Source organism: Suillus subaureus, assembly GCF_016647635.1.
Source record: "Suillus subaureus strain MN1 chromosome Unknown BJ212scaffold_34, whole genome shotgun sequence".
NCBI classification, from domain to species: Eukaryota; Fungi; Basidiomycota; class Agaricomycetes; order Boletales; family Suillaceae; genus Suillus; species Suillus subaureus.
Window position 1 is genome coordinate 110,481 of NW_024538590.1, and position 15,523 is coordinate 126,003.

The 15,523-nt window shown below is 45.0% G+C and overlaps 2 protein-coding genes across 2 annotated transcripts; one reads left to right on the plus strand and one right to left on the minus strand.

The window, feature by feature from the left end:
• Positions 1–1,067: 1,067 nt before the first annotated feature.
• Positions 1,068–2,781, minus strand: BJ212DRAFT_1379390 (Gtr1/RagA G protein conserved region-domain-containing protein). Its single transcript, XM_041336591.1, has 6 exons — positions 2,533–2,781; positions 2,369–2,477; positions 2,191–2,317; positions 1,947–2,140; positions 1,752–1,894; positions 1,068–1,702 (listed from the first exon to the last, which is right to left on the minus strand). The coding sequence occupies exons 1-6, from the start codon at positions 2,556–2,558 to the stop codon at positions 1,330–1,332; spliced, it is 972 nt and encodes a 323-aa protein (XP_041189150.1). The 5' UTR covers positions 2,559–2,781; the 3' UTR covers positions 1,068–1,329.
• Positions 2,782–3,928: 1,147 nt separating this feature from the next.
• Positions 3,929–6,036, plus strand: BJ212DRAFT_1279531 (cytochrome P450; the record flags this gene model as incomplete). The annotated part of the gene is made up of 12 exons (XM_041331501.1): positions 3,929–4,130; positions 4,183–4,312; positions 4,365–4,409; positions 4,460–4,603; positions 4,656–4,807; positions 4,860–4,975; positions 5,026–5,137; positions 5,207–5,446; positions 5,499–5,555; positions 5,603–5,604; positions 5,633–5,808; positions 5,859–6,036. 12 exons carry the CDS (start codon positions 3,929–3,931, stop codon positions 6,034–6,036), a joined length of 1,554 nt encoding a protein of 517 aa, XP_041189151.1.
• Between the last annotated feature and the right edge of the window lie 9,487 nt (positions 6,037–15,523).

Below are 15,523 nucleotides of genomic sequence, written 5' to 3' on the forward strand. Positions count from 1 at the left end.
AGAATGTGGAAGTTCAATTAAACATTGAATGGAACGACTCACAAGGTTCATGAGTCGTCTACTAAAGTTTGCCTAGGAACATCACATCATTGCCTCGATTCTAGATTAAGTTGATGGAGCATGCCGCATTACACGTTTCCACGGCACGTTGCTTGGGTAGGCTGTAGCTGCAGGGAAAACCTTTTATCTCAGAACTCGCCTTCACGTACATCGTCTCTGGCAGCTCTGCCCAATCTATTTTGCCTCAAGTTCAATAGGGCATTAGGGCCTCTCGAATATGACGCAGCATCAGGCAGCATCACTTTCACTCGTCCTATCTACGCTGGTAACGTCATCTCCACAGTCCCGGTGCGTTCCCCAAGCTCTTCACTATGCACACTGCGCATTTATGGCTGCGGAGTAGGACATGCAGCGGACATCGAAATCGAACCCTCGATCCTGTTGAGGGTTCTGATAAGTACAGCCACGGAACATATTAACACCATCTGATCGATCTGATTCAATCAATAGGCGTTGCTGACCACATTGTTTCTCAGGGGCGAGCCCTAGCCCTCTCAATCTACCTGTATCCACTTTGTGTTTTTTTTTGGTGGAAAACGCCTAAACACGGTTGTTTCTGGTGGTTCCTTCGCACGGTCCTTGCACGGGTACGGGTAACACCGCATATGCTGACAGGTTTGGAGGGTACGTGTACGGTGTAGGATAGTCGTCTTGAACATACCATGACCCCTCTGATCAGGCCTTACCGCGGGTTAGCAGTATTTGGGCGGGTATGACTTGCAACCTTGACAGTCAAGTACTGAACACCGTGCTATTAATTGATTCTCCGCGTCGCCTTTCTCTGAGAGCTGGAGGATCACAACTGAATAGTATACGATTTCTATCATGTCTTGATATGAGTAGAGACGGACGGAAGGACTGCGAAGACAAACGAACGGCTCAGTCTGATAGGAGTGGAACGACGCGGATGCAAGGACTTATATACCTATCCGTGTTATCGATGATGTAACCGATAAGCGTGCTATTGTACGTGTACGCAGTAAGTAAGCGTAAAGATAAAAGAGTGAAATCATTCTAGCAATTTATCGAGCTTACACTTCGCTACAGAGAAGCTCGAGTCACTACCATAAAATCAAGGCAAAAACTCGAGACTCCACCAAGTTGTCTCCATGAAACCAAGCTCATAAAGAAGGCATCTGATGCCTCGTCTACCCAGAAGGCTCTGACCTGCCCCTTGAAGAAGGTCAAACAATCATTCGCGTCTCAGTCTGCTCGATCGAAACTCAGACACCGTCGATCGCACAAGAGTAGATCACTGGTCAACAAAAACTACGACTCCAAACCCCCGCGCAGCCCCGATTCCCATATCTCCCTAACCCCCTCCCTGAACCATACAACATTCCACTCCACTAAACCCCTGCGCATATCATACACCGTCGTCGGAAGGAGTGCGAGCAATGCGAGGTGCGGGGTGACGAGGTGGTACGTGAGCGTAGTCCCTGGGCGTGAAGGTGAGAGCGACGTCGCTGCTGAGGGGTAGAAGTGGGGCTTTGAGGGTGGAACGGGGGATGACGATGAGGTGAGTGGCGGTGTTCCGGCGGGAGTGATGCCGGAGGTAGGAGTTGATGTCGTGGCTGTGGGTGGGGGTGTTGGTGCTGGTGTTGGGGAAAACCGACTCGTCCGCGGATCGTTAGAGTTAGACCTGGTAGGATGGTTCAAGGGTGGGAGGGAAATTTGTGATACGTACGTACCTGTAGAGAGGTCCAAAAGAGTTGAGCATGGATAGATAATCGCAGCAGAGATTGTGCGTGGCTTTGTCTACTGGTGAGGTATCTGTTGCGACGTGGATTTTACTGGATGTGTCGAATAAGAAAGCCTTTGGAGATGCTGTATTCTGCGAGCGATGAGAGGTGCCCGTGAAGACAAGTGACAATGAAGGCACATACAGAGCAAAAGACATTTAATAGTTCTTCGAGATATGGCAGGGAATCGATCAGTTTATGAAGCATACGAGAGAACGCCTCTCGGAGAGAATGGTCATATATGGAGGTGAGATGGAAATTGAGAGGGAATTGCTCAAATTCGGGAGATTCGTCTATGAGGCGGTCCATGACACGTTCGTGTATCTGGCGGAAGTTTTCTGTGTGCTGTTTCAGTTACGAGTAAAGAATGGATGCGGGACTGGCGTACCGATCTTGTCGTCCTCTTGAAGCCTTTCCGCTTTGTGCACAAATACTTCAAAATTTATGTCGGGGTTGATTTGGCATGCAGCGACTATGAACTCTACGAGCTTTGAGACAGGATGTTGGTAGAGATCCTGCGCATATGAATGAGGACAGCAGTCAGCAGATAAATACAGCGCACGTACTCGAATGTCTATTACGAAGACTATAGTTGAGAAATCGACGAGAGATGCGCCTAGTGTGTCGACGGTAACGTTTCCTGGACAGTCCCATATCTCCAACGGGATGACAGTGCTGAGAGACGGTGTTCAGTGCTAAGCACGAGAAGAAGTCATGGACGAGTGCACACTCAATGAGATGTTTTGCAACACGCATGGTAGGCTCGAGGTAAAAAGTCTGTTTGACTGGGAGATCATCGAAGAGGACTTGGAGTATGGAGGTCTTTCCACTCCTGTGATAAGTTAGAACGGGTAAAAGGAGAAAACGTAGAGATTCGCCTTCTCATTCCCAGAAAGAGTATTTTTGTCCTGGTTCCATTGGAGCTTGAGGAAGAGCTCATTGTACGTGGGAATGTACTAAATTACATAAAGTAAGCTAGTAAGTCAGAAGATAGATTTGGCAAGAGCCTTTGAATTCAACAAGCACAAACTCCTTTTCAACCGGGTCTGATACCACAATATTTGGATGCTTGTGTCATGACCCTTCAATCTGACATGCAGACGCACTTACTATGGTGCCATGACCGTTTGGATCTATGACACCGTCAACTTTTTTTGGTGGAAGTTGAGCTTGGCTGTGATTGGCTCGCATTTGTCCATACGAGATTCGATGGTTCTCGATTCCGGCCTTCGGAAATGGATATCGCTCAGCCTTCTGCTGGCTACAGTTGACTTTTCCAGCCCCAGGGTACATTTGACGTTTTTTACAGGGGTCACTATTACTCTGTGATTCCTGCAGAGAATATAATTTCTTCTACGCCTGTTGTTACAGACGGAGAAGGTATTTCAGGTACCCCAGCGGGTTTTCTTTTTCGTGTAAGCTTCGCAAATGGGACACGCAGCCTTTTTCGGCAGCAACCGAAGTCAAGTTTCTACTCACCCGAGGCGTTTACAGCATGTGCCTTACAGGTTGTGCAATGACCCTGGACAGGGCACGCTCACTGTGTGTCCACACGTTAACGTCGATGATGGCATGTAGTTCAGGGCGTGGGGCAATACGTATACTATGCCATCGTGTCCCACAAGCGCTTAGTCATCCTCACCGCCATACCCCTGTGCCCCAGGACAGGCAAACTATGTGGACGGCGGACGCGTATTTTTGTTGCTGGTCTGTGAGTTCGAATGCTCTGCGTCATACCGTGTTTCTCTGCATTCAGAGTTTTGTCTCTTATTTCCTCACTAGCACCATTATGGCAACCTCCGCTTCCTTTCACGGCGTTCTTCAAAATGAGAACGGATATTAGCATCATGTATCACATCAGAGGACTGGTGAGCTGCAGATATCGTCATATATGCCGATATATGATTATATTTAGAAAAGGTTTTCGTTATATAGTCATGTATAACCTCGGAAAACCACCGCAATCAGCATAAGGCACCCTGGGGAGACTCACGAAATCTCTAATGGGCAGATCCATCATTTGTTTGGCTCAGTTGAGCCCAGTGCGATATATACTTCAGGTCGACCTAGACTTTAGTGCACCTTCCCCATTCCAGTACCCGGCATTGGGTAAGTATTATCTAACGATGCTCAACGATGAACGTGGACTTTACTTGGCAATATCAGCCTTGGTAGTAGCTGTGTTAAGCTACTGTCGAAAATATAGACTCAATCTTTCGCGCCCCCCGCTACCGCCTGGTCCTATCCCCCTTCCAGTACTGGGAAATGTTCTCAGTCTTGATTCCGCTCGGCCCTGGTTGACCTTCAATGCCTGGAGATCCACATATGGTTGGCACGTTGTGACAGGGATCTGTCCATGACAACTCACTTTGTTCCTTAGGTGACATTATTTATGCTCGTCTCCTTGGCAAGCCCATCATCGTCGTTAATTCTGAGGAGGTCGCGAAAGACCTTTTTGAACGGCGTTCCAGCATATATTCAGATAGACCCCAGTCAATTGTTTATGAAGCGTGAGTTACATCTTGGAGTGTTGGTCCGCATCAATCACCAAAATTTTGTCAGCTTCGCTTCAGATTTTAACACGGGGTTCATGCCATATGGAAACAGGTACATGATAGGTTATTCTATGTTATGTTGACATGTCTGATAAAAGGCAGGTGGCGCCTTCACCGACGAATCTTTCATCAGGCATTTCATCAAACTGCTGTACCCGCTTACCACGCTACGCTACTCCGTTCCGCCCACAAAATGATGTTCGGTCTTCTACGGGACCCTGAAAATTATCCAAACCATTCTCTGATGTCGGTCGCGACAATTTATCTGGTCTCGCGTTGAAGCTGATTTTTTATTAAGGTTTCCTTTGACATACATGCTATCTATAATATATGACTGTGAAACGACAGCTAAGGACAAGCATGTTGCTAACGCCATTACAAGGTATGGGAAACTCATAGTCGAAGGTTTCGCACCAGCTGCTATGACTCTAATGGAAACATTCCCTTTCCGTATGTTTGCACATGCAGTGATTGCATGTAAGTAACTCAATAATCCTTCTAGTTTTGCAGCTACCTAGCTGGTTTCCCGGTGCCACGTTTAAGCGAGCATCACTCAAGTGTATCCAGGCAGGCCATGACGTGAAGGAGATACCCTTTCAATATGTCAAAGAGAGGATGGTGAAGCACCCCACTAGTGGAGGTACATCCAACTAACGAAATGCTGACAGTCTGCCAATGACATGGGACCGTGCTTGGTGGCTGATGCTTTGAATAGGACCAGTGAAGAGGACGACGTCACTATAACTGCAATTAAGGAGGCTGCTTCCGTTGCATTCACAGGTATGCAAGCTGAAAAATTCTTTCCTCTCAATACCCATTTTTGTCTTCAGCGGCGACCGATACGGCGAGTTTCTCCTGGTCTTCGTTTGCCAATCATAATCAGTTTGCCCTTGACTCAGACCACTAACACATTACTTGTGTTTCTTCTTGCTATGGTGCTCAACCCAGAGGTGCAAGCAAAAGCGCAGGCGGAGATCGATCGAGTCGTTGGCAAGGATAGACTCCCCAATTTCGACGATAGACCGGCGTTGCCTTACCTAGAAGCTATTTTACGTGAAACACTCAGGTGGTACCCAGTGGTTCCATTCGGTTTGTCCACAACGCAAAATCATTTCTGAATATCCTCTGATAATTTTTGCAGGCATTCCACACGCAACAACAACCAGTGACATCTACAATGGCTATTTTATTCCTGAAGGTTTGCATCATACTGATTTAACGACGGCCGCTGACGATCTTTGCTAGGTGTTGTTGTATTTCCAAATGCATGGAAAGCCCACACTATCCTTATCCTTAATGTATCTAAATAACGAACCTTTCAGGGCAATGACGCACGATGCAACGAAATATCCCAGTCCTGACGAATTCAAACCGGAAAGATTTTTCCAAGACGACGGGACTCTGAACAGCGATACTATGCGTTTAGGCTTCGGCTGGGGTCGCCGAATTTGGTGAGCATCTATTCGCACTCCTTCGCCCTCCGTTGAAAGAAACTTGACAGTGTGGGACGGCATCTCGTGGACGCGTCACTCTGGATCGCTATGGCGAATTTCCTCGCGTTTTTCTCGGTCCACAAGGCTCTTGATGAACACGGCATGGAGATTCCAATCGCTCCGAAGTTCACCACTGGTTTCACAGTGTTTGAAGAATCTCATCTGTCCCAGAGAGTAGTCTGCTGACTTCTTGTTATTTAGTCGTCCAGAGAGATTTCCCTGTCGCATTCTCCCGCGATTCCCTGATGTGTCTTTGAAGACACTGACGCGTTCGACTAACTTTGGAGGTCCGTTCTATCGACAACACCTGGTACTCTCAAATACTAATATACAGTGGCAGAGGAATTGTGATTGTGGTGTGGTCGGTAGTATGCAGCACGATAGCTTTCTGCTTTGAATTTTTTGCCTGTGTAACATGAGATTGCGACCACGTTATTTTGACCAAGTCTATACCGCGATGTCTGTTGAATTCGTTAGGAATAGCTACAGCCTGTATTCACTTTGAACATGCTTCGGATGTGTCATGCTGTGCAGTCGAGCACAGCTACCGCCGGTTACCAATTATGGCACAGCGCCGCACAATTTGTCACTATTTACGTAGCGAGGCACGAACGGAGGAAATAGAGCTAAGAGTTTGTTCAGCCACGAAATTTAGGCCAACTTAACTTGAGAAATTTGCTTCTAGATTTGCTTTGTCATCTAAGCTCTGTGTGACATCAGTGTGACAATCAATAATCAAGAGATAATAAACAGTCAACATGCCAGCAACTTGAACTCAGACTAGATCTTCAAGGTCCAGGGTTAATACCCACTCAAAATTCAGTGGTGTCCTCTCCCTGCCTTCATATACATCCATGGTGAAAAAAAAGCAACAGATGAGAAGAAGCAGGGTGAATCAGTGGGCCAGGAAGGTAAAAGATGTAACTGGTCAAGCGCTGATGAGTTACAGTGGCTCAAAAAACTGTCCGCATGTTTTGACATTTTTCACTATCTATGATATTGTGTGAGAACTCACAAATGGCTCAAAGACATGCTTATACCACATTGTAGTATGGCTTCAGGGCTTTCATTTGAGCCCTACACCGTGGGAATCGGTGGAGATATGGTGGAGATACAAGGCTTATAAAATCATGACTCATGCGGACAGTTTTTTGAGCACATATTAAAACTATATAAATCATCATTTATGACACCATAACAATCATGCCACCATTAAATAAATTATAAAGTGGTGTCATTATGTCATTTTAAAACCATATCTAACTATACAAACCAAAAATTTCCATATGTCATGGTTATATTCACCATGAAAGCCACCCCCCCTGCTCAAAGGGATAATATCCTCTCTCTTTCCTATTCTGGCCTCTCTGCTTGTCAAATTTCCTCTAGAACTGGAGTATCCAAGTCCACTGTGGCCAAGTTCATCAAAGAAAGTCACACAGACAAGGAAAACTTCTGTGAAGGGCGTCCATCCAAGCTCACCTCTACTGATAGGAGGGCTATTATTCAACATATCACTACAGGAAAGGCTGATAATGCTGTCCAGGTCACCTATTACATCAATTCCACCATCACATTCCCTGTCTCTTCACACACTGTGAGAAACATTCTCAAGACAGCTCATCTCAGGTCAGTAACAAGGAAGAAAAGGCTCTCCTCTCTATCACACATAAACAGAGATGACTAACCTTTGCCTTAGCCCATCAGAATTGGATTACATGGACTGGAAGCATGTTATATGATCATATAAGACCACAATAAATATGATTGGGTCAGATGGCAAGGTATATATGTGAAAAAAGAAGGGTGCTAGTCCTCTCTGCATATGTGTGATAGAGAGGAGAGCCTTTTCTTCCTTGTTACTGACCTGAGATGAGCTGTCTTGAGAATGTTTCTCACAGTGTGTGAAGAGACAGGGAATGTGATGGTGGAATTGATGTAATAGGTGACCTGGACAGCATTATCAGCCTTTCCTGTAGTGATATGTTGAATAATAGCCCTCCTATCAGTAGAGGTGAGCTTGGATGGACGCCCTTCACAGAAGTTTTCCTTGTCTGTGTGACTTTCTTTGATGAACTTGGCCACAGTGGACTTGGATACTCCAGTTCTAGAGGAAATTTGACAAGCAGAGAGGCCAGAATAGGAAAGAGAGAGGATATTATCCCTTTGAGCAGGGGGGGTGGCTTTCATGGTGAATATAACCATGACATATGGAAATTTTTGGTTTGTATAGTTAGATATGGTTTTAAAATGACATAATGACACCACTTTATAATTTATTTAATGGTGGCATGATTGTTATGGTGTCATAAATGATGATTTATATAGTTTTAATATGTGCTCAAAAAACTGTCCGCATGAGTCATGATTTTATAAGCCTTGTATCTCCACCATATCTCCACCGATTCCCACGGTGTAGGGCTCAAATGAAAGCCCTGAAGCCATACTACAATGTGGTATAAGCATGTCTTTGAGCCATTTGTGAGTTCTCACACAATATCATAGATAGTGAAAAATGTCAAAACATGCGGACAGTTTTTTGAGCCACTGTATGTCTCCTCAACTATGTCACCACCCATAAAGCAAAAGGGGGTGATGGACTCAATTTTGACAAGACATTTTGGATGCAGGCTGCTGCTGATGTAGTGCACACCACCATAATTGGTGCAGTGAAAACAGCTGAGGCATGTCAACAGAAATGATCTAGGGTATTTTTTTTGGCACTCCCTCTGTCCTCCTATCTTACTAAAACAATTCAAGATGTGTGCCACCTATTCAGTTGTCAACTGGGTCATGAACTTTTCCAGAATTTCATGGAGCCATGAGCTTGGTGCCAACATCATGCCTGAGTCTGAGTCTGTTTGGGCAGATCTCGTTAGAGTAAGTTCTATCTACTGTTTTTACTAGTCCCACTAACTTTTTCATCATCCAGGAAATCCCCCTTGTGAAGAGCTTCAAAAACAAGGGGTGGTTACTATATGAGAAGATGAATGCCATCCTGCCATCAAAGGTGCATGGCAGTCATGCATATCACCCCCTGCTTCAACATGGCCCCAACTCAGAGGTGGGTGCAAGTGCAACTAGCCACACATTCAGCTTCCAAGAAGTTGATGTGCAGGAGCAGTCCCAAGCACTGGAGAGTCTCGTGAGTGGTGCTGGTGAAACCTCTGACAAGGACAGCAACACCTTGATGATGCTGGCCCCCTCCTTCTTTGATCCTGCTAGCCAACCTGCCTTTGTTCCCTCAACACTGGGGGCATCTTCCACCATGCTAATTTCAGTGGGCAAGTGGAAGGGGAAGCACAAAGATGACTGCAACAATGACGACAACTTGTGAGCACTCATTTGCCCCCCCAATTCCTCCAAGTCCATCATCAGTCCATCAACATCAGGTTGGTCCATCAAATCTGCGCACATCAGCATGCCTGAGGCCATCCAGCAAGTGGGCTCTGAGATACAGGGTCTCTCCAAGGGTCTCACCATGTCCTTTGATCATGCCACAACCGCCTTGGAAGAGCGCACAGTGCACAGTATCTTGCACTCTGTGGATCCTATCCCTCTGCACAAGCAGAAAGCTATCCTTCAGGTGTAGGAGAAGGAGGGTCTAGAGGACCATGAGGTGGTCGCAATCATTGAGCACTTTTGTGCTGATGTTTCTATTGCTGATTCCTATCTTGCAATCAAGAGGGACAATGTCCACAAACTTTTTTTAATGAAGTATAGTACTTAGTTTGTCTGCTCCTTGCAATCTTTGTTTTTGCGCTGCTTTCATAGAATCAAATTCAACTTGTTTGCAATATATAATGTTCATGTGATCATTACATTCAAAGGTAAATGAATAGTACTACTCCAGGTCATCTACAACAACAGACTCACCTCTCTCCTGTTGAACCCTGTTGTAGTCTGCCCACATTTGGTGCATGATAGCATTGCAATGGTCGTGGGCATGAGTACAAGCCTCATCAGAGGGAGGACCCTCAGTGAGTGTGCTGGTGTGATGCTCAGGCCCTGCATATCTATCATTGTCATTGTTTTTGACTCAGTGATAATCCATCATGTCATCCGGGTCATGGACCTGGATGACATTGTGCACTAGGCACACTGCAGGGGGGATATGAGCTTGGACGCTCATGGGATAGAAAGGGGGGAGGGAAAGAATTTGGAAGCAGTTCTTGAGCATACTGAAAATGCGCTCAATAATGTTCCAGAGCATGGCATGACATAGATTGAATAGTTCCCTATGATTACAAGGCCTACAATTTGATGTCAGTACAAAAATGAGGCAATTGAAATGAAACTTACTTGAGATGGCCCCTGCCCCATTCAGCTAGGTGATAGCACACATTGCAATATGGTACAAGTAACTTGTCACAGGCTCCAAATCCTGCATCAGCAAGATAGTATTTTCTGGTGGGAATATTGAAGTCCTTGATCTGAGCATGGTAGTACACATGAGCATCAGCCGCTGATCCCTCCCAACTGCTCAAGACATAGAGAAACAACATGTTGAATGTACAAGTGGCAAGGCAGTTCTGAGTTGATGTGCCCTTGTGATTGTGTGCAGTGTTGTGCTCTTTGCTGTCAGGGTGACAAGGGATGTGAGTCCCATCGATGGCACCAATGGTGTCAGTGAAGTAGGGATAGTATTTGGAGTTTTGGAGTATCTTGAGAGGGACCGGATCATCTGCACGAGGTAGCTGAACATATGATTGATAGATGGGGGGGACATGAATGCATTGAGTATGTGTTTGAAATACCTTGAAGAATTCAGCATTTCAAAGACTCAAGACTGGAATTAGCATACTTTGATATCATTTCATTGGAGTGCTGAAGCCATTTGCCAAGGTGATGAGTAGATAGCCCTGTTACAATAGCATACAGAAAAATAGCAAGCTGCTCCTCAAGTGTCACAAACTTTGAATCACAGCACCTGGAATCATGAAGTAAAGATAAGAGTACATAAAATATGTGATGACACACCGAGTTCACAGCATATATGATCCAGGTGTCCTGTAAGTAGCTCATTGACCCATCCTAAGCCTGTGAGAATAGATGTATGGTAAGGTTCCTTGTCATAGTGTGACTGTGTATGAAGTGAAATGGCCTTTGAGGCACCTGATGAAACTACTGCGGCTGCTTGAGAGGTGCTAAGTAATGTCTTGAAGATCCACTTCTCCATCTCATCTATACTGCTGCCAACTGCAGTACTTCCATCAAAATCTTCGATGGTAGTCATCTCTTCATCAGCTGGTTCACCGGCTGGGTCAGGTGGGTTGATGGCGTTGATTTTGTGGGCAGGGTTGTTGGGATTCATGTTGTCGACAGCTATGAGTATGATATCCTTATTGATGATAAGCACAGTGCTGAGTGTGACATCTACCCGTCCTTACAAATCATGACAAAGCAAATCTAGAAGCAAATTTCTCAAGTTAAGTTGGCCTAAATTTCATGGCCGAACAGACTCTAAGTCTTTGAGCGAACAACAAATGTGGCATTCTCACCTCTTCCTTTTCCGCTGCATCAACTAGTATTCATGCTGTGCATCTCATTGACTTAGTTTTTCTTTCCCCACCCTCCTCTCCCTGAGCCATTGTGCCACAGCACAATTTGGCACCTCGCTGAAAAAACACTCACAGCAACTAAAGAAACCCCTTGGGGCCCTGAGGAGGTGAATTTAGCCAAGACATAGTGAGGCAGCCCACCCACCCTCGCAGCTCACCTTGTTCTCCTAGGCTAAAGCCCCTTCAAGGCTGGTAGATGCTACGTGCCTTTGCCCAAAAACCTTTCCTATCCTTTCTCCCCTAATTATGACCTTGTACAAACATAGCACATTCATTCAGTTTGAACCAAGTCATCATTGCCTTCCTTATGAATGACACACCAGTGTGAACCTCAAAGACCTACACAATGCTTAGTGTTGCTGCGAAGTGAACTGAAGTGGAAATTGGATGCACTTCATTAGACTTTGATGTGAATGAAGTTAGTTGAAGTGCACTTTGTTCTACTTTGTGAAGTCAGCAATAGGTGGGAAAACTTGCAGCAGTAATAGATCAATCAAATGTAACTACCAGCTACAGTATAATTTAAGACTAAGCTTCCTCATTTTCATTTGTGAGTAGCTAAGCAAGTTCATTGAGCTTGCCTGCTGCCATGAACTCATCTATGGTGTTCCTAGACACAGGCCCTGAAATATTGTAATCTATTTCTTCTGCAACTAAATGTGACATGAAATCCAGCTGGTCTTGCTTGTAAGAGAACTTGAGAATCTGTAATGCTTTGAGAACTGGTGGTGAGAGGTTAGCATGCTGATCTGTGCACATCTCTTTGCTGGATGAGAAGACTTGTTTGGAAGGAACAGATGAAGCCTGCATGGGAAGGACATCCATTGCAATGCAGCAAAGCAGTGGGAATATAAGTTCTTTTTGCTGCAAATAGCTAATTTAATGAATAAACAAAAAATGACTAAACAGTACACATACCTCTCAAAAACGAACAATATCAGCTGTGTGTTCAGCCATGGCATCAAGAGGTGCTGCTTCTTTGTAGTGCTACATTTCTCGCTCAGCATCTTTCCTGTCTTCCTCTAAATCTCATTGTGTTCACTCTTCCAGTGTAAGTTAATGTTGGAGTTGACTGGCCAAATGACAAGGAAGGACTTAGAGGAAGTGGTGTAGCCAAGTCTGAATGGGTGGCAGAAGTTAATGAGGTTGTTGTACATCAAACACTAGTGTTGATCTTTGTCAAGTGCCTGAATATGGCCATCAATGATTGCGCAGCCACAGATATAGAATTGATTGAGCACCAGGGAAGCTGTAATGTTGACATGCATGGTGTAGGCATTGTTTCCTGTTCCAAGTGCACATCTCAGCATGCTGCATGGGTATCATATACTGAGCATAGGTACCAGGTGTAGGTTTATGCAATACTGGACCCGGGCCTGGAGCATGCAGAGGTGGAGAGAAGTTTTGCAAAGTCTCAAAAGAGCCATTTGGTGTTATCAATGGCAAAACTTGTAGACTGTGACTGCCAGAGCTCTCAGCCCTTGGTATGCCCAGTGTTGGAGGTGAGTATGAAGGAAACTGTGATTGACTACTGGGAAGACAACCTGTTGGATGGTACATGGAGAGTAGATATTTGTTTCAAGACACAGACAGCAAGGTTATTATAATGCATGTGCACTGTGGCAAACTAGCACAAAATTTCAATTTAATGGCAGAAGTAACTTAGCGAATGTTTGAGATCATGTACAAGAGGCTCATATTGAATATACTTAGGTGTACAGTGATATTTTACTAGTGAAATATGAGACACCTGAGAAGTACTTTGATGACTCTGAAAGCATTGACTCTATGCCAAACCAGAGAAATGCAAGTTCCACTCTGATTCCATAGAATACCTTGGCTACCTCCTATCTCTGGAAGGCCTTACTATGTCATCCAATAAAGTCAAAGCTATCATTGACTGGCTGGAGCCACAGAAGGTCAAGGATGTTCAATCCTTCCTTGGATTTGCAAATTTCTATTGTCATTTCATCTTCAACTATTTGGACATTGTCACTCTACTCACCTGGCTTATATGCAAGAATGTTGACTGGGACTTTTCTGAGGATTGCCAGAAATCATTTGTTGCACTCAAGAAAGCCTTCACTTCTGCTCCAGTGCTTATGCACTGGATCCTGAACGTTCCTATTGTTGTTGAGACTGATGCCTCTGATTATGCTATTGCTGGAATACTGTCCATTGTATGTCTGGACTCAGAGCTTTATCCAGTAGTGTTCTATTCTAGAACCCTGTCTGCTCCAGAACTCAACTATGATACCCATGACAAGGAACTCCTAGCCATATATGAAGCTTTCCAGACCTGGTGACACTACCTAGAAGGCTTGTCCAAGCCTATTGATATTGTCACAGACCACAAGAACCTTGAGTACTTCACAACCACCAAACTCCTCTCTCACTGTCAGGCACATTGGTCAAAGTTCCTCCACCAATTCAATCTCATCATCTGTTTCTGGCCCAGAAAACTTGAAGCAAAACCAGATTCCCTTACTAGATGCTGAGATGTCTATCCTAAAGAGGGGGATAAGGACTATGCTCAAGTTAACCCTCATAACCTCCATCCAATGTTCACATCCGAACAGTTAGCTTCATCCCTACAAGCATCAACCTTAGCATATCCAGTGCTCTGAGCAGCTGTACTCATGGATGTTGACCAATTCTGAAATGATATCCTATCCACTCTCCCCAATGACCCTATCATGTCCACTCAAATGTCTGGTCCTCTGGATCCCAGATGGACTATGGACAATAGTGGTTTCCTCCAATCCAACAATAGTATATATGTCCCTGATTCTAATGACCTCCAACTTTGCGTCCTCCAAAACACACATGACCATCCCCTGTCTGGACACTTTGGCCAGAACTGGATGTTAGAACTCATCCAACACAAATATACCTGGCCTGGAATATGTGCCTATGTCAAAGACTATGTCAAATCATGCACCACCTGTGTCCAAGCCAAGGTTCTGAGACATAAGCCATACAGATTGCTCAAACAACTCCCTGTTTTGGAAAAGCCTTGGAACTCCATCTCCATAGATTTCATTGAGCAACTTCCAGACTCCTCTGGCTTCACAGCCATCCTTGTCATCATAGATTGTCTATCCAAGCAAGCAATATTCATTCCAACCCATGATACTATCACCTCTCTGGACCTCACTTGCTTGTTCCTACTTCATGTGTTCTCCAAGCACAGAGTCCCGTCCCATGTAATCTTGGACTGGGGAACAGAGTTCATATCTCACTTCTTCCAGTCCTTAGGAAAAGCATTAGATATGATCCTCCACTTCACATCCAGAAGGAGATGGACAAACTGAGTGTGCCAACCAAACCCTAGAACAATACCTCCAGATCTACTGTAACTATCAGCAGAATAACTGGTCAGAACTACTCCCCTTGGCTGAATTCACATACAACAATGCTCTGAGTGCTACCACTGGAGTCTTACCCTTCTTCACCAACAAGGGGTACCATCCAAACATATCCATCTACCCAGAACATGACCTTCCTCTGTCTGTGCACAGGAATATGTCATAGACCTCAATGAGCTTCATCAATTCCTCCAAGAAGAAATAACCCACACACAAGAACACTATCAAGGACCTGCAGATGAAAGGCAGATACCAGCCCCAGACTTTAAGGTTGGAGATCAAGTCTTCATCAAAGCAAAGTACTTCCATTCCACTTGTTCCTCCAAGAAGCTCTTGGAAAAGAACTTAGGTCCTTTTGACATTATATCCTGTCCTGAATCGCTGAAGGTTCAACAACTCTGCTAGGCTGCAGAGCAGAAGAAAGAAAGAGGGCTCTCACTCTGGGGTGAGAGGAAAGCCTACTAACTCTCTAAGTGTTGGTCAAAGTGTGCCAGCAATATGTTTGACCCTTAGGGGAAGCAAGGAAAGCAAAGATCCACTGGGTGACGCCTGGTCAACTCTGGTGGAGTGCAATGAGTGCACACACAGAAATATGGAGTGCATAGGTGTGCAAAGCATGGGAATAAGGCATAAGTCATGCATGAATGTGTAAAGAACTAGTGAATGGCATGAAGACATGAACTGAGGCTGCTGAGTGGACTGGTAATGATAATAGACTGCTACTGAGGACTAGGGCAATGACTC

Coding starts and splice junctions, on each gene's coding strand:
- BJ212DRAFT_1379390 (XM_041336591.1), bottom strand. CDS start 2,558: ATGCGTGTTGCAAAACATCTCATTGA. Junction 2,318..2,368: donor TCTTCGTAATAGACATTCGA/GTACGTGCGCTG, acceptor TCATATGCGCAG/GATCTCTACCAACATCCTGT. Junction 2,141..2,190: donor TCAAGAGGACGACAAGATCG/GTACGCCAGTCC, acceptor AACAGCACACAG/AAAACTTCCGCCAGATACAC.